Here is a 21,190-nt window from a genome sequence, read left to right as displayed (position 1 = left end):
TGTATTTAGGGTTAGAAATCTAAAATACACTGTATATACAGTAGGTTGCACATAATGATCTATCTTTCATTCTGACTCCTCTCTCTACTCTGTACAGTCGGAGGAGGTCTAGATACCTGCCTGGTCAGCACGTGTGACGGGGTCGTCCGCTTACCGTGGAAAGAGGTGGTCTACCCAAAATTCATCCACGACCCTTCTGATGAGCTGGGCCTGATGTCCCACCACAAGGGCTCCATACCCAACCGCATGCCCAGTGAGGGGGACAGCAGCCTCGGGGGCTGGGGTGGATCTTCCTCTGGAGAACTAGACTCCTGGTCCTGGGATGAGGAGGAGGACGACGACCTACCTCCAGACGGTCTGGACGCCGAGCCTGCTCTCCCCCGGCGAAGGCGCAGCGAAGATGGGCTCGGGCGGACAGCGAGGCACCCCCAGATGGATGGGGACTACGTGGAGCTCTTGGAGCCCAGAGGAGGCCCTGATGGAGGGGTTGACCCAAGGCAGAGGTACCTGGAGATGCACGGGATCTGTAAGACCAAGACGTTGCCTTTGTGTAGGAAAAGTAAGGCCATCAAACTCAGGAAGGGGAAAGCCTGGGGCTACGGGAGGATGGATGGGTCAGGCAGCTTTCGAGCTGTCCTAGGCGGCAAAAGAGACGTGGTGGCCCCCAGGGGAGATGCGTTACCTTCTCGGCCCTCGCCAACGGTCATTGACCCCAGCAGAGGGAGGCGGTCCTATTCCTCTTCTCTCCACGACTCTGATGAAGGAGATAAAACGAGTCGAAACTCTGAAGGCCTGGAAAGCCACAGGCTCTATTTTGACGGTCCGTCCAAGGAGAGGAGGCCTGGGGTGGGCAGGGAGAGAGAGAGTAACGGCCTCACACAACCATGCAGGGACAGCCACAGGAGTAAAGACTCTGGGAGCAGTGACAGTTTGGTCACAAATGAGGTCCAAGACTTGACGAATCACAAAGCAGTGCATGTTATAGAGGGCCACTCAGATAACGGTTCTCACTCTGACTCTGTTTTCGAGGATACAGATAAACCACTGAGTGGAGACAGTGATGCTACCACGCCTACATCAGATGCACCAGAATGTGGAATAAAACCCGGGATGCCATTCGCTGATGTTTCAGCAAGTGGAGGGAATACTAACAGCCCGTTGGTTAGTGGATCTAAAACAAAGAACTCCCAGTGGAGTGGCAAAGGTGAGACAGACAGCTCAGCAAAACTTTCTGGGCTCAGCACTGGTTCTTCTGACCCAAAGATGAGCCTGACAGAAGAAAGGGATGAGGGAAAGACAGAGGACAGAGTGTGTCCCAGAGGAAAAGAAGTCAAAACAGCAGGATTCAGAGCACCAAGGTACCGTGGAACTCACAGACTTGTTTCTTATGAGAAATATGTACTGCGCCCTGTGTGAAAAAAACTCTTTTTTCACACTTGCATATGAAAGTACAAAATGGATATAACACCTACATGTGATTTCTACCTGGGCACATAAAGGTTAGAGGTATATGTAACTGAAAATATACACAGACTAAAGAGAAAAAGTGCTATCCAAACACTAGGGATTTAACAGAACACAGTAAAACCTCAGATTTCTGAAGCTAAAGAAGCCAAAGAATGAACAAAATACACAGATTATTTTGCATGCCATATTTTAAATTGATGTACTGGAAATTTAACACATTTTAATATTTGGGAAATTAATTTTTTTATCTTTTTTTTTTTTTTTTTAACCCCTGAATAACAAACTTTGGCGTGATGGGGATAATTGACTTTCTGTTGTACACTCTACCTCATTAAAACCATGCTGTACCTTGTTTTTTAGGAGGAAAAGGAAGGGAAAAGGGGCCAAAGGGAGGGCCAGATCTGGTGGCCGTGGGCACCAGAGGGGCTCTAAACTTACGAGTAAAGTTCCTCAGCCAAGTCCCACCTGCTCTTCCTCAACAAAACTACCAATCACAGAGGACAACCAATCAGAACAAGCAGAACAGACAGACGGACCTGATGGAAAATGTACTTCAACCAATGAGGGGACAGAGGACACTCGCTCAAGGAAAAGCAGCACAGGTTTGAAGTTAACTGAAAATTAAAACATATACATTGATACTTTTGCTATGTTTTATGGTTTTACTGGCTACTGTGTCGTGTTTTAAACCCGCAAGTCTTGGTGTTTCATACATTCCTCTGTGCTTATTGATTTTATTTGCTGCTTGGAATATTTTATCCTCATGATAATCTTTGCATCCCTCAACAGAGACAAAACCAGAGTCTTTGCCTGTCTGTACTGGCCAATCAGGCACATCCTTATTGAACCACTCTAAAGAGGAGACTGAGTCAGAGGCACATCCTGACCAATCCAATGGACTTTCATATAAAGAACCTCCCCTACTAAGGGAATTGGAGACAGAGTTTCTCCAATCAGGGAAGCTCAAGTTGACAGGTAAGTTCCTTGTAGGCCTACTTATGTCATGCGGCTCAGCAAAGTCATTGGTCAGAGGGAAAAATAACAGTTCAGCTTCACACTTTATTTTTCTCATAGAGTGAGTTTGGAATTTGGAAGATAACTGACTTGGGAAATGATGTATCACTTGAAAAGTGCATAGTTCAGTAAAAGACTGAACTGGATCCTTCCTGCAGAATGGACAGACGCATACAGTAAATTAATGGTGTGAAGAAGTCAATTATGTTCCCAGGAGGTAAACGAGTTACAGAAATGTTTGTGTGCCATAGCACAAGAACAAAATATCTAATTGTCCAACCTGAAGTAGCAGACTGTCCTTTCCCTTAAGTGAATCATTTTTGAAGCATGAATTCTCTGTGCTTCTGGTTTCAAATACGGTTAAACCAATATGGGTTTTTAATGACCGATACTGATATTTCTGTACTGAAGCTGCCGATAGCCAATGTTTTGTGCCAATATTCAATATCTTTACATTAGACCAGTTTTATGCCTAAAAACTTCCATGTATTCAGTGTTGACCCCAAAATGTTGTTGTCAGGTTGGAAAAGCCTCTGAAACAGCATTCAGACCATCATAGGGCACTAAAACTCTCCATCGAAACCCAGACTAATGAAATTCTTTTAGGGTAAGCAGCTCTTTAAGGCAGGGAGACCCACCACACCTATTGAATTGGATGGTTGGGGAAACTCTAGGCTACATTAGGCCTTTAAATGAAGAACTAACTTACCAAAAAAAAAGCATGATTGAACAACTAAGTGAAAAAACAAAATATGCAAAGAAAATAGCATTTCATTAAAGGTTTTTCAGACTCTTTTATGTAGCTGTGGTCAAAGAGGAACCTGCATCATATCGGGAGTGGACGACATTAACTGGCTGATGTCCGATATTTAATAAAAGCCCTATACTCTATTGGTAAAACAATATATCAGTCTAACCGTAGTCTCAACACATTATAACTCTCCCTTACCTTCCTATTCCAATACTATCTGCCTCCTCCCTTTCTTCTCTCTGTCACCCCTCCAACCACAGGTACAGTAGACAGGTTGGGACGCGCTCTGGTTGTCACGGAGACGCATACACCTGAGGAGGGGTCCTGCGAGGACGAGATGGCCCGGGTCCTGGCCTGCTACCACAGAATCACTCGGTAAGCCGCTGTGGCAGCTGCAGGCTGTGGTCCTGATTCTCCAATCAGGACATTAATTCAGAGAAGCATTTGAGTATTTGAAACACTTTTAATAGTTTGTTTTGGTCTTTCCTTTTGAAGTTTCAGGCTAATGTCAGGAATTCGAGCACTGCTTCAGTATTTAAACCCAGTGTGAAGGCCTGAACATTTAGTTGAGCTTACAATGTACATAAACGCCCATCACACTAGCCATCCGTTTCCCCAGGCTGTCCTGGTCACACGCACGCACGCACGCACGCACGCACGCACGCACGCACACACACACACACACACACACACACACACACACACACACACACGCACACACGCACACACACACACATGCGCGCACACTCCCCGTATCTTAAATTTTGTGATAAGCGTGTTCTCTCTTGTTTATATCTGTATGTGAGTCCTTTTCTGCTCGTTACATCACCTAATGACAAACCTGTTTTGTTAAAAGTGCTTTATTATTGAATTTGACTTGACAGTCAACTTGACTTGACTTGTGTTTTTTTTTTTGTGTCAGCACTTAGGACAACGCAGCAAGTGCCAGAAACTTTAGAAAACTATAACAAAGTTAAAAAAAAACAACAACAACAATGTAGTATACTTCTCTGAGCTTGCCCAATTTACCTGGCACAATTTAAATTCTTAAATTCTTCTTTCAATTCTTCTACAACAGTTTTAGAAAGAAATAATTATGTAAAGTTCACATTTGTTATCCCTAAAAAATACTGAAGATGACCCAGTCTGTAAAATCATTTGGCCAACAAATGACTTAAGTGATAAAGTACCAGAATCTGTTTAAAGTTTGTGCTATCGTTTTGTCATAGTAGTTGTGATATTACTCCGTTCAAATGGCAGATATCTCATTTTAGAACAAAACCCCTCTTTTCCATTCCAGCTGCTACAGGTCTGTCCCTGTCTGTGTTAATCAACTTTCTCTCCACCTCCACCTCTCTGCCTCCTTCCTCCTCAGGCCTGCGGCCAAAGAGAAAGGTCTGACGGTGCTAATGGACAGCAGGCGGTCTCCACCCTCCGCTCTCTGTCTCTCTGCACTTAAATTGTTCCAGGTGAGACAGAAAAACTAATTTAGCTAAATGTTGGTTTGTATGCTTTAGTTTACCTGCAGATGTGACCAAGTAGCGCAAGAGCTTGTGCGTTTTTTCCCCGACTGTGGTTTCAGGTTGTGTGTGTGTGTGTGTGTGTGTGTGTGTGTGCATGTGTTCCAGGTGTTGGTTCCTGGTGGTCTGGGATCTGTTCTGATTTTGTTGGAGGAGCAGCAGGAGACCCCTTCTCACAATCTGGACGGAGTAGAGGTGACCTCATACACAAACCACGTTTGCATTTTAAGTGTTACCTTATGGACCAATGAAAACATAGATTAGTTCCTCTTAGTTTAGTCGGTTTTAATTAATTAATTTGCAAATATACATGTTAAAACACAAACTCTGCAAGAGAGATAGAAACCCACATGGGACTTGTAAAAGCAGGTGATCTAATAAGAAATAAGAAAAAAATCAACATATAAACTCAGTCTATGTGTATGTCTAAACTAACAAAATACAAGTTCCCTGAAAGTCCTTTGTTCAGTATTTAATGAAGAGGGACAGTTTAAAATATGTGTAGGCCAAGAGGAAATAACATTTCATAAAAACGTAAAATGCTCAAAAGTTGTTTTTGTACCTTGTAAGTTTGATGAGTGTCAGATGCTCTAAGCTGAAGCACACATCCACATGCGGCTTGAATCTAAATAACCCTGATTTCCATATATTTGGCAGATGTAGAGTTTGCAAATAACTCCCATTTTTTCCGGTAATTCAGCGCATTGATCGGCAGATTAGTCCCCAAACCCGGAATTACTTTTCAAACGCATGCAAAGGGGTTTTTCTTGCCACATGGTTGATATTATGGTCTTACAATGTTAATAAAGTGGATCTCTAATCAGAAGGATATGTTGCAAACTGCTTACCTTTATTAAAAGCGAGACGTCATTATTTATAAATAAAGAAAATAGATGTTGATAAATTATCGAAATTGAGACAAAATAGTGAGGTAATGCATTAGTTCAAGCAGGTGTTTCCTAATCTGATGTGAAATAACTAAATAAATAATAAACATTCTTTACCAAAACTTATATCGTAGTTCATAGAGACTGATGAAAGACAGATCATTTTGCATTATTAACATTAAAGATCTAAATCAGACATATACGTACTATATGTTTATACATATTACATATGCATTACTTAAGGGTTTGTCTTATTAAGGGTTTGATTCCCGGTCTTTCTGTGCGGAGTTTGCATGTTTTCCCTGTGTTTGCGTGCATTGCCCAAAGACATGCAAGTCAGGTGGATTGGAGACTCTAAACTTTAAACCCATAGATGTAAATGTGAGCGAGTGTGTTTACATGCACATTAACACTCATATTCAAATATCCGGTTTATGAGTTGGCACATGTAAATTCCATATCCTAGGATAAAGCCCATATCCCGAATATGAAAAAGCTGAACATGCTAGCTGGGATATGCCGATATTAGCCGGTATGTTCTGGCAGTAAACATCATATCCCATGTATTGTTGGATTTGAACAGTGAAAGCTCTGTTTCCATGGAGTCACAACATCATAATAATACGCACTAATTAGTATCTATTCAAAACTATAGAACATTAGACTATCTCCATGAAAAAGCTGGTTATTTATCGTTCCATGTAAACGCCATATAGCCGGGATGATATTGGGAATATTAGTGTGCATTGTGCATGTTCACTGCCTTCTACCCAGTGCATGCTGGGATAGGCTCTCTTAGCAAGTGAATAAAGTTGGACATCCAGCCAAGCAGCTGTTTTTAGTCATATACTGAATCATATGTTTTATGTGTCTCATTCTAAGCACACACATTTTATGTGAGACAAGCTAACAAAAAACAAACAAACAAGAAAACTGATTTTTTGAATGAATTATACAGTTTTAAGAAACGCTTTGTTCACTTTGTTACACATTTTAAGGTTAAAGTTATGGGTGATTCTTGTGCAAAGCCCGTTATTATCAACTTAATTATGTATTCAGTATTCACATTTGCTAATGTTAAAGTACTTAGATAAGAGGTTACATGCTCAAGGTTAGCGGTAAAATAACTGCAACTCTCCTTGAATTACCACATCATACTGCTCACACCTTATGTTTATCCCTCGTTTTATTTTTATCCCTCATTAATTTTACTCATTCCCTTTTCTCTGCCCTCTGTTGTCGTCTCATCCTGCCCTTTCTCATCCTACCTACCTCCTTTCATTTCCTTCCCTTCCCTTCCCTTTCCTTCCCTTTCCTTTCTTTTCCTTTCCTTTCTTTCCCTTTCCTTCCCTGTCTAGGTCCACTTGGTGCGAGGGACAGCAGTCCTTCAGCAGTATGTAGACAAGCAACAGCTGCCCAAAGAGCTGGATGGAGACTTCAGCCACTGTCATTCAGACTGGCTGGCCTTCAGACTGGTGAGAGAAGAAAGGAGAGAGGGGTGACAGTGTCTCCCCTGTGACTTTATGTAGCGGCGGTGCTTGGGAGTAGTTTTAATTTTGTTTTTTTGTTTTTTACATCCATCCCATTTTTTCATCCTTGCAGTTTTAGTTCTAGTACAGGTTACAGTGCTAAAAAGGTTTCAATACTTTCCTGTGGTATTAGGATGACACGTCTGTTTTTTAGAGGAAAATTGGACATTTATCTAGCAGAGGTGATCTTTCAAGAGTGAGAGAGAGAGAGAGAGTACTGACTGAAGACAGAGAAAACACAAAAGGGACCAGAGAGTGGAGGCAGAGGGCAGAGGGGAGAGGGGAGGAGAGATAAGAAAGAGTTCGATGGCGGTCGACTTGGGGAGGATGATGTTGGAGATTCATGACGAAGAGGGTGTGGAGCATAGCTGAGGGAGAGGAGAGTCCTGAAGATTGTTTAGGACTGGCTAATGGCTTTTTCCCAGACAGTTTATGCGGAGGCCGTGATTGGTTTATCCAAACAAATGAAACTATTTTCCTGCCCTCTACACTCTGTGACCTCTCCCATGGACTTTTCTGGGTAGAAAAAAAATGTCACAAGGAAAAGGGAAAGAAGGGATTTCATACAATTTCAGAGCTAACCTTAGTGTTGGATTACATTCTTCTGTAACTGAAGAAACTCTTTGCAAAATGTCTACAATACAGCAATACATACTCACTTCTCATAATAGCCTATTTTTAGATCATTTTTAAAGAGATAAAGAGTTTAACCTTTTTTTATTTGATGTAGGGAGCACTGTTTGGTAAATGCTACTCTCCAAATCATTGATTCCTTCTCCTTCCCTTCCTTTTTTCCTCTTTTTTTCCTCCCCAGAGCCTGGAGAGTCTGACAGAGCGTTGTGAGAGCGCCCTCTCGCTCCTCGGAGAAGCACTGCAGTCTATGGACAATGAGCCAATGCCAGACAATATCAAGGTACAGCAACACTACTGTCTGGCTTGACATGCTTTCTATACTTAGGCCTACTGTATCAGTTTATCAGCCCAAAAGTTCCTGTAATTTGGTTCAGGACATTTACTTGGTGAAAGTGAAATTGTCTTGGAGAAAGTTTCTTGTTTCAAGATTTTCTTCATTGTTTTATGATGATTTCTTGAAAGAAGTCATTTTGGCATGAATCAAGTGAAATTTACTCACTCCAGCAAGATTATCTGCCAGTGCAGTGAGATAATGTGACTAAAAATATCATGAAAAAAGCTTGATAGGTCTGGAAACAAGTTAAAATCACTGGACACCTTGTCATTTTTTACAGTGTGGGACACGTTTGTACCTTTATTGACAGAGCGATAGTGTGGCATGGTGGGGAGACAAGTTGATACTTGTGTCCTTGTGCAGAACGATCTTCCCAGGTTGTGTGTTTGAGGTTGTGCAATCAGTTAAGACACACCGGTTTTCATTTTCCCATGCTGATCCAACCAGTTCTGTACTAAAGACTACAGCCATAGAGATACAACTGTTTTATCTCTATGACTGCAGCGCTGTTTGGACATGATTCATCCCTCTCACAATGAATCTTGGGGTTTCCCATTCGTTCTTGTCGGCCTTGTCACCATCTGATGCATCCTCGGTCCTCGGTTTTCTTTTGTTTTGGAATGCTTAGATATTTAGATCTTGCGTCAAACATGTCATGGAGGACACAGGGTGCACAGATTGAGAAAGACCGTGTGACCATGTGTTGAAATGACCTTGAGAGTTAGATCGGAAATGGCTGACCCACTGCTCTGATTGGAATGTTATGAGCTTCTCAGAGGGAAGCAAAGTCCTAATTTCACTGTGTGTATTATGGTGACTGAGCTCTTTAATTCCTACGAACCTCCCGGTTTTTCTACGTTTCCAAAAGCACAGTAATCATCTTAACCAGCAGAATAACCGACAGACACATAAATAACCGTGGCGTTGCTCTTTAGGCTGTTCCTCTCAGCATCGACAAACACAGACAACTCATGACGAGCGTCCTGGCCGACCAGCGGCTGACTGAACTGCAGCAGAGGGGCGGAGCCTGGCTCGCAGGACTGACCAATAGCACGTCTGGATTGGCACAGAAGTCTCCGGACTGCAGGTAATAATCAAATTTTTATACCATGTTAAAAATAATCTGTCTAGAATTTTCTCTTAATATACTATTGAATTGTGTTAATGAGCAATCTAGGCCTTTGAGCTCCATTTTATTGCCATGTCTGTATTCTTGTTTATTGGAAAACTCTACATATAGCATCTTTAATAATCCAGTCAATTAATAGTCATGGTCAGTAAATGCATGAACTGCATGTTATATGTGTGATCAATAGAAGTATTATGAAAGGAAATGGTAGTTACTGAATGATAATTATCTATTACTATATCTACACTACCAGTCAAAAGTTTGGACCCACCTGATTGAATGTACTGTGTTTTTCATCATCTTAAAGCCATTTTGATCTGAAGGCTTCTGCTTAAATGCTTGAAATGTGTTTCTTAGACAAATATAAATAGTGAAGTCGATCCTATGTATGAATTTCTTGTGTTATTTCATAGTTTTGATGTCTTTACTGTTATTCTAAACTGTGGAAAATAGTAAAAATAAAGAAAAATGTGGTGTCTCCAAACCTTTGACTGGCGGTGTATATTCTATATATCTGTAGAGTGGTGCTGAAATACAGTAATGATAGCTGAACTTAAACTGTAGACAAAGTTTTAGAACACTACCCATATTAATTAGCTTGTGTGCATATACTTGGCTAATCGTAGGCTTTGCTAATCATGTTAATTAGGTTGTGTACTACCGCAATCTGCTTGAGATTGTTAGGCCTCGCCAAGTCGGCCTATTTTAAATATGAAAAAGACATCATGACATCCAAAACAATTTTAATTGGGAAAATGGAAATACCAAGACATGCAGACATACTCTCTCTCTCTCTCTCTCTCTCTCTCACACACACACACACACACACTCTTTCGCTCTCTCTCTCTCCCTCTCTCTCTCTCTCACACACATAAACACGCACACACAGACCACCATACAAAAGCAGCTTGTTCCTGAGAAGGGTTCAGTGTTTCAGCGTAACCCCACCTAGGCCTTCCCAGCTCTCCCCATCTTTAAAAAGATACTTTAGCCAGGGGATTTCTTTTTTTTTAAGATCCATTATACGTTAAAAATACTCTTCATCTTGAAAATGGACTTGTTTGTTTTCACCAAAAATGCAAGCCAGCTGGAGAAGCGAAGAGGAATGTAAACTGAACAGGGGACAGAGCGATGTGACTTGCATGCCCTCCTTCATTTGTGCTTGACAGTAGAGATGCTCTCTGATGTTCAGCCTATATACTGTTGTGTTTCTAGCTCTTAGTGTATTATCATGCAGTCATGTGTTTTGGCACATCCTATAGAAGTATGAGGCCATTATTTTCCATAATTACATCATTTCTTCCTGCCAAAAACAGACAATTTTTGGCTAAGGCAAGATCTCCCTGTAGTTTAGTAGAAGAACAAGAACTTCTCACTTGTGTTCCTCGATCATTGCCTTTTAACGCTTTGACCTTTGTCCCCTCAGGGCCGCGCTAGCTGCGACCTCTAAACTGTATGACAGCGTGGACGACGCTCTCCATCGGCTCGTCCGAGTGTCCAACCAGAGAGGCCGTGACCTGGAGGCTCTGGGACGACTAGCGGGGCTGGCGGAAAAACTGGAGAAGGTAAAGAAGGAAGGAAGAGGAGTGTGGCTTCATATCAAGATTTCTGTTTCGGGACCAAAGATATCATATGCTGCCGCCTCATTTGTGATTACTACAGCAGAATAAAATGTAGCTAATATCACGATTCATTCTTCTGCCCCACGATATGTATTGTCACATTTTTGAATTGAATTATGAATTTCAATATATATATCGTCTCATCCCCAACATTCATCATGGCATATAGTATGGTTGTTGAAAAGGTGTAGTGAGTGCCCAGCAGTGCATTAGTCCATTGCACTATGTACAGTATACTGGATAAAATGAGATGTGTGAAGTAGACCATGACCATCTTTCTTTCTCCCTTCTCCTCATTCATTGCTCTTTCCTCCTCTCATCCCCTGTGTTCTCTCTCTCTCTCTCTCTCTCTCTCTGTGTCTCTCTCTCTCTCCTCAATCTCCAGTGTGATAAGGAGATTGAGCAGGTCCACGCTCAGCTGGAGGACTATAAGGATCCGCCTCTCTCGCTCAGCAGACTCTCTCTCAAACAGCAGAAGTTCAAGACGTTCAGAGAGACGGCCAATGTGAGTATAGTAGCATGACTGTATACGCACTAAAAATGCTGCTCTGTTAGCGTATTTGTGAGGTTTTTTTTAATTTCGGAATACACCCTTTCACTTGTATTGGCTTACCATTAGGGGGGAATTCTTAAAACTGAACAAGGGGATTTGTTGACAGGCAAATCATTGTTTCCCCTTACATTTTTAACTAAAATGATCAACCTTACTAGCTCTGCAAGACCCTAAAGCATGTTTTGCTACACATTTACTCTGAATTACTTATTGAAAGTTTTTCAAATGTAAACAAATGTATTTAAACAAAAAAAACACCCTTAAATACTTTAACACTGTTAAAATAACAGTTACTGATGATGTGATGTATCTTGCATTCTGGACCTGTTTTGTTGTTTGGTGGTATATTTTTCTTATTCCTGTGGATAACTGGCCAAATGTAGGCAAGGTGACATAATGGTGAGATACTGTATTTCCAGCGCAGCAGTTTTGATTTCCTAATCCAGTTACAATTTCAACTTCATAACGTATCTTCTTGAATCCTTTAGGATCTCCACAGCGAGACTCTGTCAGTGCTGAGTGACTTGGAGGGCTGGTGTGAGCTGGACTGGGAAGGCCTGGGCGAGGTCCAGATCAGACTTCCCCCGGTCAGGGAGAAACTTCGAGACATGTCCCACTGCCTGTCCGACTGCTGGACCACCCTGGACAACACACAGAGGCTGCTGTCCACGCTGACCGAGGTAACGCGCACAGGAATGGAAAGAATTTATACACACTTACAGCACATATACACTACCAGTCAGAAGTCTGGACACACCTGACTGAATGTACTGTGTTTTTCACTATCTTAAAGCCATTTTGATCTAAACGCTTACGCTTAAATGCTTGAAATGTGTTTCTTAGACAAATATAAATAGTGAAGTTGATGCCTATGTATGAATTTCTTTCCAAAGCCTTTGCCTTTCCATCAAGGCAAAGGGTGGCTGCTTTAAAAAATCTAAAATATAATTTTATAATTTGATTTGTTTAACACTTTTTTGGTCACTGCATAATTCAATTTTTGTTATTTCACAGTTTTGATGTCTTTACTGTTATTCTAAAATGTGGAAAATAGTAAAAATAAAGGAAAATGTGGTGTGTCCAAACTTTTGACTGGTACAACATACTAATGCAGGCACACATCGATGTTTCAAAACCTTCCACAGGGTAAACGACAAAGTCATCTGTTTTTTCTCCCCTCCACCTTTCCTCTCTCGTGCGCAGGCCACCCAGTGGTGTGACGCCGTCTCCTCCACCTCCTCCTCCCCCTCCTCTTCCTCCACCTCTCCTCTCTCCTCCCTCCCCCCCATCCCTCCGTCCCGCTTCCAGGACGCCCGGTCCCTGGCCATGGAGCTGGGCGGCGGGGCGCTCCTGGACCTCTGGACCCAGACGGTGGAGCGCTACCAGCGGACCGTGGCGCAGGTCAAACCCCGGTTCCTCCAGGCCGACCGGGGCCAGAACCAGGGCCAGGGGAAGACCAAGACCCCCTCGGCCAGCAGCCTGTGGGACCTGATGGGGCCCGAGGGAGAGGGGGACTGGGGGCTGGGGGCCGGAGGAGGGGAGGGGGCGCTGCAGTCCTGGGGCTCCCTGGCGTCACTGTTCAGACCGCAGACCTGCTCCACGCTGAAGATAGGAGAGGACAAAGGAAATAGGAAGGAGGGAACAGGGGGAGGGAGTGGAGGAGGAGGAACAGGCGGAGCTGGAGGAGGGAAGTTCCTGCAGAACCTGCTGAATCCTGCGAAGAAGAGTGTGAGTTTTTATATTCAATATTTGATATTTTTTGTATTTGCTATGATATGAGTTATTCTATTCTATTATATTACCTTGAGTGTGACCTGTGTAAGAAAATGTAAATAATTCTGTGTGTCCAACCTTTACTAAATTTCACCCTTACCAAAAGAAATAATCACACCGTCTTTTCAATACATCTACATCTAATACATCTTTCAATAGACCAATATGGGCTTTTTGAATGCGAATACAGATCCCAATATTTTCGGACTGAAGCTGCAGATAGCCAATGTTTTATGCTAATTTTAAACATATTTAAATTTGACCAGTTTCATACAAAAATAATTACAAGTATCAAGTACAGTGTTTCCCCCCAGAAATTTAGTCTTGGAAGGATGGAAAAGCCTCTGAAACATTTAGAGTTTAGATTTTCGACCATCATGGGACACCAAAAAGTCCACTAAAACCCAGACTAATTAAGTTCTTTTAGGTGGGATAACAGCTCCTTAAGGCAGGTTTAATTCTAAAATCCAATCCTCCCCTCCATCATATCAGCGGGGGATGACATTGAAAGGCTGACATCCCATTTTTATGAAAAGGCCCATATATCGCTTATCTGTAGCCATAAAACTGCCCAGTGCTAATGTCATGTTCAGTACGTTTATATCCGTCTCCCTCACCCTGCAGCCCTCAGAGGCCCCGCTCCCTCCCAAGCCCCCCAGGAAGCGCCACCCGAGCTTCGACCTCCAGGCGCTCCTGGCCCCCCGCAGAGGCACGGCCACCCCTAAAACGGTGGAGTCTCCCGTGGGCGCGGCCAGCCGCAGCTCCCCGCTGTCCTGGCTGGGGCGGCGGGCGTTGGCCGACCCCGTCATCACGGCTAGCATGGCAGCCGCCGTCCCCGGGTGGAGCGCTGGCGGAGGAGGAGGGGTGTTGATCCGAGGCGTGGAGGTCAGCAGCAAGGAGGTGGTGGACCACACCGGGTCGCCACGGCAACACGTGCTGCTGGGCAGGACCGAGAGGGAGACGGGTGGGGAGAGGACGGGTGCTACTGCGCAGAGGTGTGTGTTGGTTTTGTGTCTGTGTCTTCTTTGCTTTCTCTTGTATGAGAGAGAGAGAGAGAGAGACTGAGAGGGAGAGAGACAGACTGAGAGAGAAAGAGAGAGAGAGAGAGATAGAGAGAGAGAGGGGAGAGGGAGAGAGAGATGAAGAGAGAAAGAGAGAGACAGAGAGAGAGGGGGGCAGAGAGAGAGAGAGAGAAAGAGAGAGACAGAGAAACAGAGAGCGAGAGATAGAGGGAGAGAGAGAGAGACAGAGAGAGAGAGAGAGAGAGAGAGAGAGAGAGTCGGCGGAGTTGGCTATGAGTCCCAAAACCAGAGCGATATTATGAATTACATCAAGCGCAGGCCGAGCCGAGATGAAAGGGATAAGTGACTTCATCATCATTTTGTATCATTTAAGTATAAATTGAAGTCCGTTTCAGAATGATGCTATCAGTCAGAATGCAATCTCAGATAATTTTATCATTACTGCCTGTTTGATCTCTGTCCATTCCATCTTGCTGTCTTCTCCTCCACTTTCTCTCCCCTCCCTCTCCTCTTCCTACTCCTGCTTCTTTGTTCCTCTCTTCCAAATTTACGGATTCATTTTTCATCTTTCTCTCCCCATCTTCCCCACACTCCTCGGTCCCTCAGTAAGCTGTACCTGCTGTGGTGCCGGATGCTGAGTTCGGAGAGGCAGTATGTGGCCGTGCTGAAGGGGGTGGAGGAGACCTACCTGCCCCTGCTGGACGTCCCGGACGCCCCGGCCTCCATCAGGGGCAAGGCAGACGCTCTCTTCCCCAACTGGGCCAGCCTCGGGACCTTTCACTCGCAGTACCTCCTCCCCGCCATGGAGGGCGCTCTCCTGCAGAGCCTGCTGCAGCAGGACTGCTTCAGCAAATATGTAAGTTGGTGAGGTCAATATTGTCTGAGCTTTTGATATAAGTACTGACAGCTAAGTATGAGTTTCACATGTGTTTTGAGGGTGGAAAAGGTTTGTTTATATTGGCAGTGTTTGGAAATACTTTTTTTTATTTTTTATTTTTTTTATTTATTTATTTATTTATTTATTTTTCTGGTCAATTTTACACAATATCAACTAATACAGTTATGAAAGTGATTTAAATAATACTACATCAAGAATAAAACAAAATAAACATTATATTATTATATTAACATTATATTGTCTGACCGGAAAAAAAAAAAAAAAAAAAAAAGGTATAGGCTGAAGCCTAAGCTTATTGTGCCTAGCCTTAATACTTAACAAAACATTATCCTTGCTCTACCCAAAATAGCTGTGAAATACTAGATTAAGATCTGAAAGAACGCTCCAAAAAGTTTATTTTACTTTGGCGACACCTTTGTTGCTAAGCGCTCGTTGCTGTGGTGTGTCTGCACTGCACTTCCCAGAGATCACCTGTCAATCAAACAGTGTGTGTCCAGTACTGTGACGTCTTTTTCCTCTGATCTTCTGTTGATGCAATTTGAGTTTTTTTCTTTTCTTTGTCTGTTCAGCCATGGCGGCTATCGCTGCTCATGCTAACTACCCAGTTCTTCCTCTTCTGTTAATTCCAAACAAACCGCAAACGTAAAACGCATCACTTCCTGTGCGGCAGAGGATTTTTCCCGGGAAAGAGCTACCAGACAACGGCTGTTTAGAACACCAATTGTAAAAGCTTTCATGAACTGGATATAGGTTGAATCACAGTTGACTTATATCAGTTGGCAATAGAGAGTAGCAAAACGGGCATTTATTTGTATGAAAATGTCATGGATTATGACTTTAAATAAACCCAAATTTGGTCAAATAAAAGGTCAAATAAATTACAGATTGTATCTTTAACTCAGTTACTCTGATTTGCTGATTCATTGGATTAAAGAGATTGAATGATTATACCTGTCATTTTCCCCCCTCAAACCTCATCTATCTCACCTTTCTCTCTTTTCTCTCTCCTCCACACACACACACACACACACACACACACACACACACACATACACACAGCGGGAGCAGTTTCTCCAGTATTCCCACTACATCAGGACTAAACCAGAACTGGACTCTCCACTGATCACACAGGCTGCCGACTACTTTAAGGTAAGATTCATCATATTGCTGCTGTCTGATGAAAAACTTGTATCTCAAAAAACAAATCTACTTGTATGCCTAGAGATAGTTGAGTTGTTTTTTCCAGACTTTTCTTCCTGTGTCACCCCTCCTCCCTACTAAGTAAAAACAGTAAAAACAAATTTAAAAACATAGTAAAGATTGAAGACTGTCTACTATACTTCAAGTCACAGAAAAGGGACCAATTTTCTCACTGATGACTGTATATTACAGAAACTGTAAAACAGGTTTTAAAAGATTTCATGGGTGCCAGGGTCATAAAACCTGCTGTGTAACCTGTGTAAAAAAACAGAAAAGAAAAAAAGAATGGTTAATTTGATAATAGTCGTGATAATAGCCATTTCTTTTCTACAGCAAAACACCAATATAATGAAAATAGATAAGAGGCTGGGGTGCAAGTGTGCATACAATGTTAAACTAGATGGATAGTGGGTGGGCTTTTGGTGTAAAGGGTTCATTTGCTAAAAAAAAATATTTAAATGAAAATCCCAAAAACCTCAGGGTAAGAAGATCATAATTACTAACAAAAGTCTATTTCAAACGCATCACAAGCAGAAACCAATTAAAGTTGCTTTATTCTATACAGTGGTAGCAATTAAAAATGAGCTGTATACAGTAAAGCTAATTACATGTTTAATGTACACTAGCAAAGCTAATTAAAGAAGGATTATGTGGAAAGTAATTGGAGCTTGCAAGATACAATTAACTCAAGCTAATGCACTGACAGCATCACTGGATCATCAGATTACTAAGGGAACTTTACAAGGAGATGACAGATCTGTGAGGCTACATCGAAGTTCTGATACTGTGCAATGCTGACAAATCACCACAAGGAGGCACTATAAGCTCACTCACAAACTGTAGCAGCTCTGAAACAGCTTGAGCATGTTCTGGATCACGGTTGCAGGAGGGATTACGGTTATTGTGATGGCGATAGATGTGAAACTGGCATTCAGGCTAATGATGATGATGATGATGATCACTGTGGTGATGATTACAGTGATGATGAAGACAGCAGCGGCGCACGGAATGTGAATTCAAGGAAAAACCCGGAGAGAAACAAAGTGGAGTCCGCACACTGCAATGCTCCCTTATGCGTATTTATTACCAACTGCTGACGTTTTCAAGCTCCTGTGCGCTCCACTCATCAGTCTGATGAAGAGCCTGGGGACTAGTTGGTAATAAATACGCATTAGGGAGCATTGCAATGAGCGGACTCCACTTTGGTTTTTGATGTATGACCTTTATTTGTCTGGCACCTGCGTTCAGCACTGAGACGTACTATGTGCCTTTTTCTGCTTCTATGGGAAATCCAGAAATATAATGCAATTCGAAAAATTGGGTTAGGGTTAGGGGAAGTTCACAGAAAGTGATCCATTCCCTGAAAGATTTAGAAATGTCATGGATATGTTTTTTTACAATCCTGTTTTTTCAACCAAAAAAGCCTTTAAAATAAAGCTTGGCTGCTGGTTCATCTGTAGCCTATAACTTTGAAGGAACAATGACCAGAACAACACATTTCCTGATTGTCAAGTGAAAGCTGTAGCTGACAAAACTAGGAATGCGGCATCAAATCAGCCATTCAACTATATGAGCAAAACACATGTAAACATAGATGTGTGTTGGTCATGACATTCACTCTATATCTCATGGAAAAGTCACAGAATTGATTTAGTAAAAATGTCTAGGATCCCTGAAGACTAATTGAGACCACAGTGAGGTTGATTTTAAAAAAGAAAACAGTTTATTTACATCATCTTTTATCATTTATTTACATTAAACCTTCACACTGCAATAAATATCCATCTTAACAAGTAATTTAGTTTCATATTCAGCCTTCTCATCTTATTTTTGTTTGTAAACAAGTGACAAAAACAAGTTGATGTCTACAAAAACAAGTTGATTTGCATCTGAAACGTAAAGTGAAATTATCTAACCGCGTTGGCAGATTTTTTCACTTATTTTAAGAAAATTATGATTTTAAGACTCCATAATGGACTAAATGACTTGTTAAGATGGAGATTTTTTGCAGTGACACAAAACACATCTTTTCAGTGAAAGTAATCGTTATAATGTCTACTGTTGCATGATGATGGATTCACACTAAGACTCTCTGAGGCATTTTGACCTGAGGATGAACAGTCACATCTTTTCTTTTTGTTTCAACTCCTCCCTCTCTTCACTTCCATTTCCTTTTCCCTTCCTCCTTCCCTCCCCCCTCCCTCCCTCCCTCCACACAGTCCAAACTGCCCCCTGCCTCCCCCCTCTCTCCTCTCTCCTTCCCCCACTGCCTGCAGGCCCCCACCCAGCGGCTGGAGCAGTACTGCGAGGCGCTGGAGGAGCTGGGCGGCCTGAACCCCGCCTCCGACTCCGCCCTCTCCATCCTCAGGCACGCCCAGCGGCACGGCGAGGACCTCCGGGCCAGCGACCTCATCGTCGCTGTCCGGTGAGAACGCCTGTCCCAGTTTACGCGTCAAGTCCCACTTTCTTTTCTTGGGAGGGAAAAGAAGCTCGTCGCGATGAGGTCAGGCGGTTTAGTGAGAGAGATGGAAATGAAACGAGCCCGTCGTGTCGCTGAGTGCGTCGTTTATCTTGTTCAGAGCGTAGAGGGGAGGAAGAGGAAGGAAGAAGGAAGGGGGGGGGGGGCAGGTGAGAGGAAAGGAGGAAGGAAGGAAAGGAGGCGAGGAAGCCTTCGGGTACGGCGTTTATTAGGTTGATCCCAGGAAGAAAAGCTGCCACAGTGGCAGCTAATGCCGATCCGAGAAAACTTCATCTTGTGTCACAAAGCCGGAAAACTCCACATCCGCTTGTTGTGCTCTGACACGGCTGTATCAGTCAGAGCTGGCCATGACAAAAGTTTGACTCACACACACACACACACACACACACACACACACACACACACACACACACACACACACACACACACACTCACACTGTAGCTCTCCTCCCCTGAGAGGGAGAAAAAAGATTATGGCAGCACAAACACTCCCATTGAGGTACTTCAAACACGCTCCAAAAGCTCTCCAAGTAAAATGACTGTGAGTGGAGGACTTTATGTGTGTGAGTGTGTGTGTGTGTGTGTGTGTGTGTGGCCGGGTGGGTGTGGGTGTGGGTGTTCATAATGTGTGTGAAGCATCACTTGTATCATGCCCCACACATCACTAGAGGTTTAAAAATAAAGTCCTGTGGCACCACATAAAACAATTGGCGGCTGGTAAATTATGGGTCCTCTTAAATTTGTTTAGCAGAGAGGTTGAAAAGACATGAGCCTGTTGTAGTGTTTGTGTTTACTCAGCTGCTTGCTGTGTGTGTGTGTGTGTGTGTGTGCGTGTGTGTGTGTATGATCTTGACAAGTCATTTAGTCTTAAAGGAGTGAGTAATATGACTTCTATCGGCCTCTATTGGCGACCAGTAGGAGTTGCAACAACATCAACAAGTCTCTGTATCCCTCCCAATCTCACACACACACACACACACACACACACACACCCCTCCTGTCCCATTGACTTGACAGTGGCTTGTAACTGACACAAACAATAAAGTCACATTTTCACAGTAGAGACTGGTAAACTAGCTAATTAGAGCAGAGATCCAACAGAAACATCTAGTGAAGAGGCAAAATATCACCATGCTAAATACTGTAATAAAAAAATACTGCTTTGTCATTTGCTTTTTTGGCTTTTTAGGCTTTTTATCCTTTGCAGCTGAAACGTCTTGGAACTTATAATCTTACTTATTGACCCTTTAAAATGTTATATTTCTAAGGACAAGTGAATTATATCTGCCACAGGGCTGAGATCATGTCACTTGTTTCCAAAGCAAAGCAGCTTGCTTCAAGAATTGCGAGTGTGATCCGCCTCATTTCAAAATATCATCACAGATATAACCGGTGAAACTGCATCAGAAACGAGTGAAATTATTCCACCCCACTGGAAACATTTTTCACAAGGAAAACACGATTTTAAAACTCAATACGAGACTAAGCCACTTGTGAAGATAGATATTAAGATGTTATCTTTTGCATTACAAGGCCTTGGGCTTGAGCCTTAGGCCATAGACGATGTGTGCATCCTAATGTGTGTGTGTGTGTGTGTGTGTGTGTGTGACTGTTTTCAGGTCCCCGTGGCGGAGCGCGGCGAGCTGGTGCGGCACGGGGAGCTGGCGGTGTGCGGGGGGGCGAGGAGGAAGAGGACGGGGGTGAGGAGCGTTTTCCTCTACCAGCACGTCATCATCTTCACCAAGCAGAAGAGCCTGAGCCCGGGACGCACCGCCTACAACTACAAACACAGCATCAAGGTACCCACACACACTCACACACACACACTCTCTCTTTATCTCTCTCTAATTTTCTCACTATCTCCATCTCTTTCTTTCTCTCTCTCCAATGGATTTTGAGGAAAGTCCACTTCCAGAGTTGATTAAACTGAAAGCAAACGAAGACAAACTGAGCTGCTGAGCTGCTGCCAGACTTGACACACACTTAACTGCTTGTCTCTTTCTTTGCTGAGACACTGATGATGGGACTGTCTATTCTTTCTTTTTTATTGTCACTTAATTTTACTTTCATTTGGACTTTTCTGCTGCGCACTACGCGATTAAATCTCTACATTTTTTTCCATCTCATCATCACTTCCATTCCTTTGATTAAACTTTTGGTTCAGCCAAACGGTTTGTTTTGTTGTCTTGATTTTGCTGATTATTTTCTCCGATTCCTTCATGTTTTTTTTTACATTTCTATCCTCTTCTTGCTGCAGGCGGGCGAGATGGGTCTGACTCAGAGCGTGGGTGAGGAGGGAGTGAAGTTTGAACTGTGGGTCCGGCAGGCTCCTCGAACCAGAGACTGTCTCACGCTCCAAACCCAGAGCAGGGAGGACAG

The 21,190-nt window shown here is 43.0% G+C and overlaps 2 protein-coding genes across 2 annotated transcripts in view; both read left to right on the top strand.

The window, feature by feature from the left end:
- Positions 1-18,761, top strand: part of arhgef40 (Rho guanine nucleotide exchange factor (GEF) 40) — a 32,765-nt gene extending 14,004 nt beyond the window's left edge. Inside the window, exons 5-21 of the mRNA XM_071515274.1 lie at positions 98-1,358; positions 1,828-2,069; positions 2,257-2,442; positions 3,493-3,607; positions 4,608-4,701; positions 4,861-4,947; positions 6,998-7,114; positions 7,983-8,081; positions 9,071-9,222; positions 10,691-10,829; positions 11,272-11,391; positions 11,928-12,119; positions 12,643-13,167; positions 13,837-14,207; positions 14,841-15,090; positions 16,192-16,281; positions 18,552-18,761. Coding sequence (XP_071371375.1) covers positions 98-1,358; positions 1,828-2,069; positions 2,257-2,442; positions 3,493-3,607; positions 4,608-4,701; positions 4,861-4,947; positions 6,998-7,114; positions 7,983-8,081; positions 9,071-9,222; positions 10,691-10,829; positions 11,272-11,391; positions 11,928-12,119; positions 12,643-13,167; positions 13,837-14,207; positions 14,841-15,090; positions 16,192-16,281; positions 18,552-18,761 — 4,250 coding nt within the window. The remainder of the gene's footprint in view (positions 1-97; positions 1,359-1,827; positions 2,070-2,256; positions 2,443-3,492; positions 3,608-4,607; positions 4,702-4,860; positions 4,948-6,997; positions 7,115-7,982; positions 8,082-9,070; positions 9,223-10,690; positions 10,830-11,271; positions 11,392-11,927; positions 12,120-12,642; positions 13,168-13,836; positions 14,208-14,840; positions 15,091-16,191; positions 16,282-18,551) is intronic.
- A 69-nt stretch (positions 18,762-18,830) lies between these two features.
- Positions 18,831-21,185, top strand: LOC139641035 (pleckstrin homology domain-containing family G member 4B-like; the record flags this gene model as incomplete). Its single annotated transcript, XM_071515252.1, has 3 exons — positions 18,831-18,848; positions 20,431-20,610; positions 21,069-21,185. Coding segments are annotated over exons 1-3 (315 nt in total), but the record flags the coding sequence as incomplete, so codon positions are not given.
- Positions 21,186-21,190: the final 5 nt, after the last annotated feature.

The sequence above is a fragment of the Centroberyx affinis genome, unplaced genomic scaffold (assembly GCF_046629955.1).
Source record: "Centroberyx affinis isolate AG114_WGS23_722 - 3 ecotype Tasmania unplaced genomic scaffold, CSIRO-AGI_Caff_v1 ptg000334l_1, whole genome shotgun sequence".
Lineage (NCBI taxonomy): Eukaryota > Metazoa > Chordata > Actinopteri > Beryciformes > Berycidae > Centroberyx > Centroberyx affinis.
This window is presented reverse-complemented; position numbering and strand designations above follow the sequence as displayed.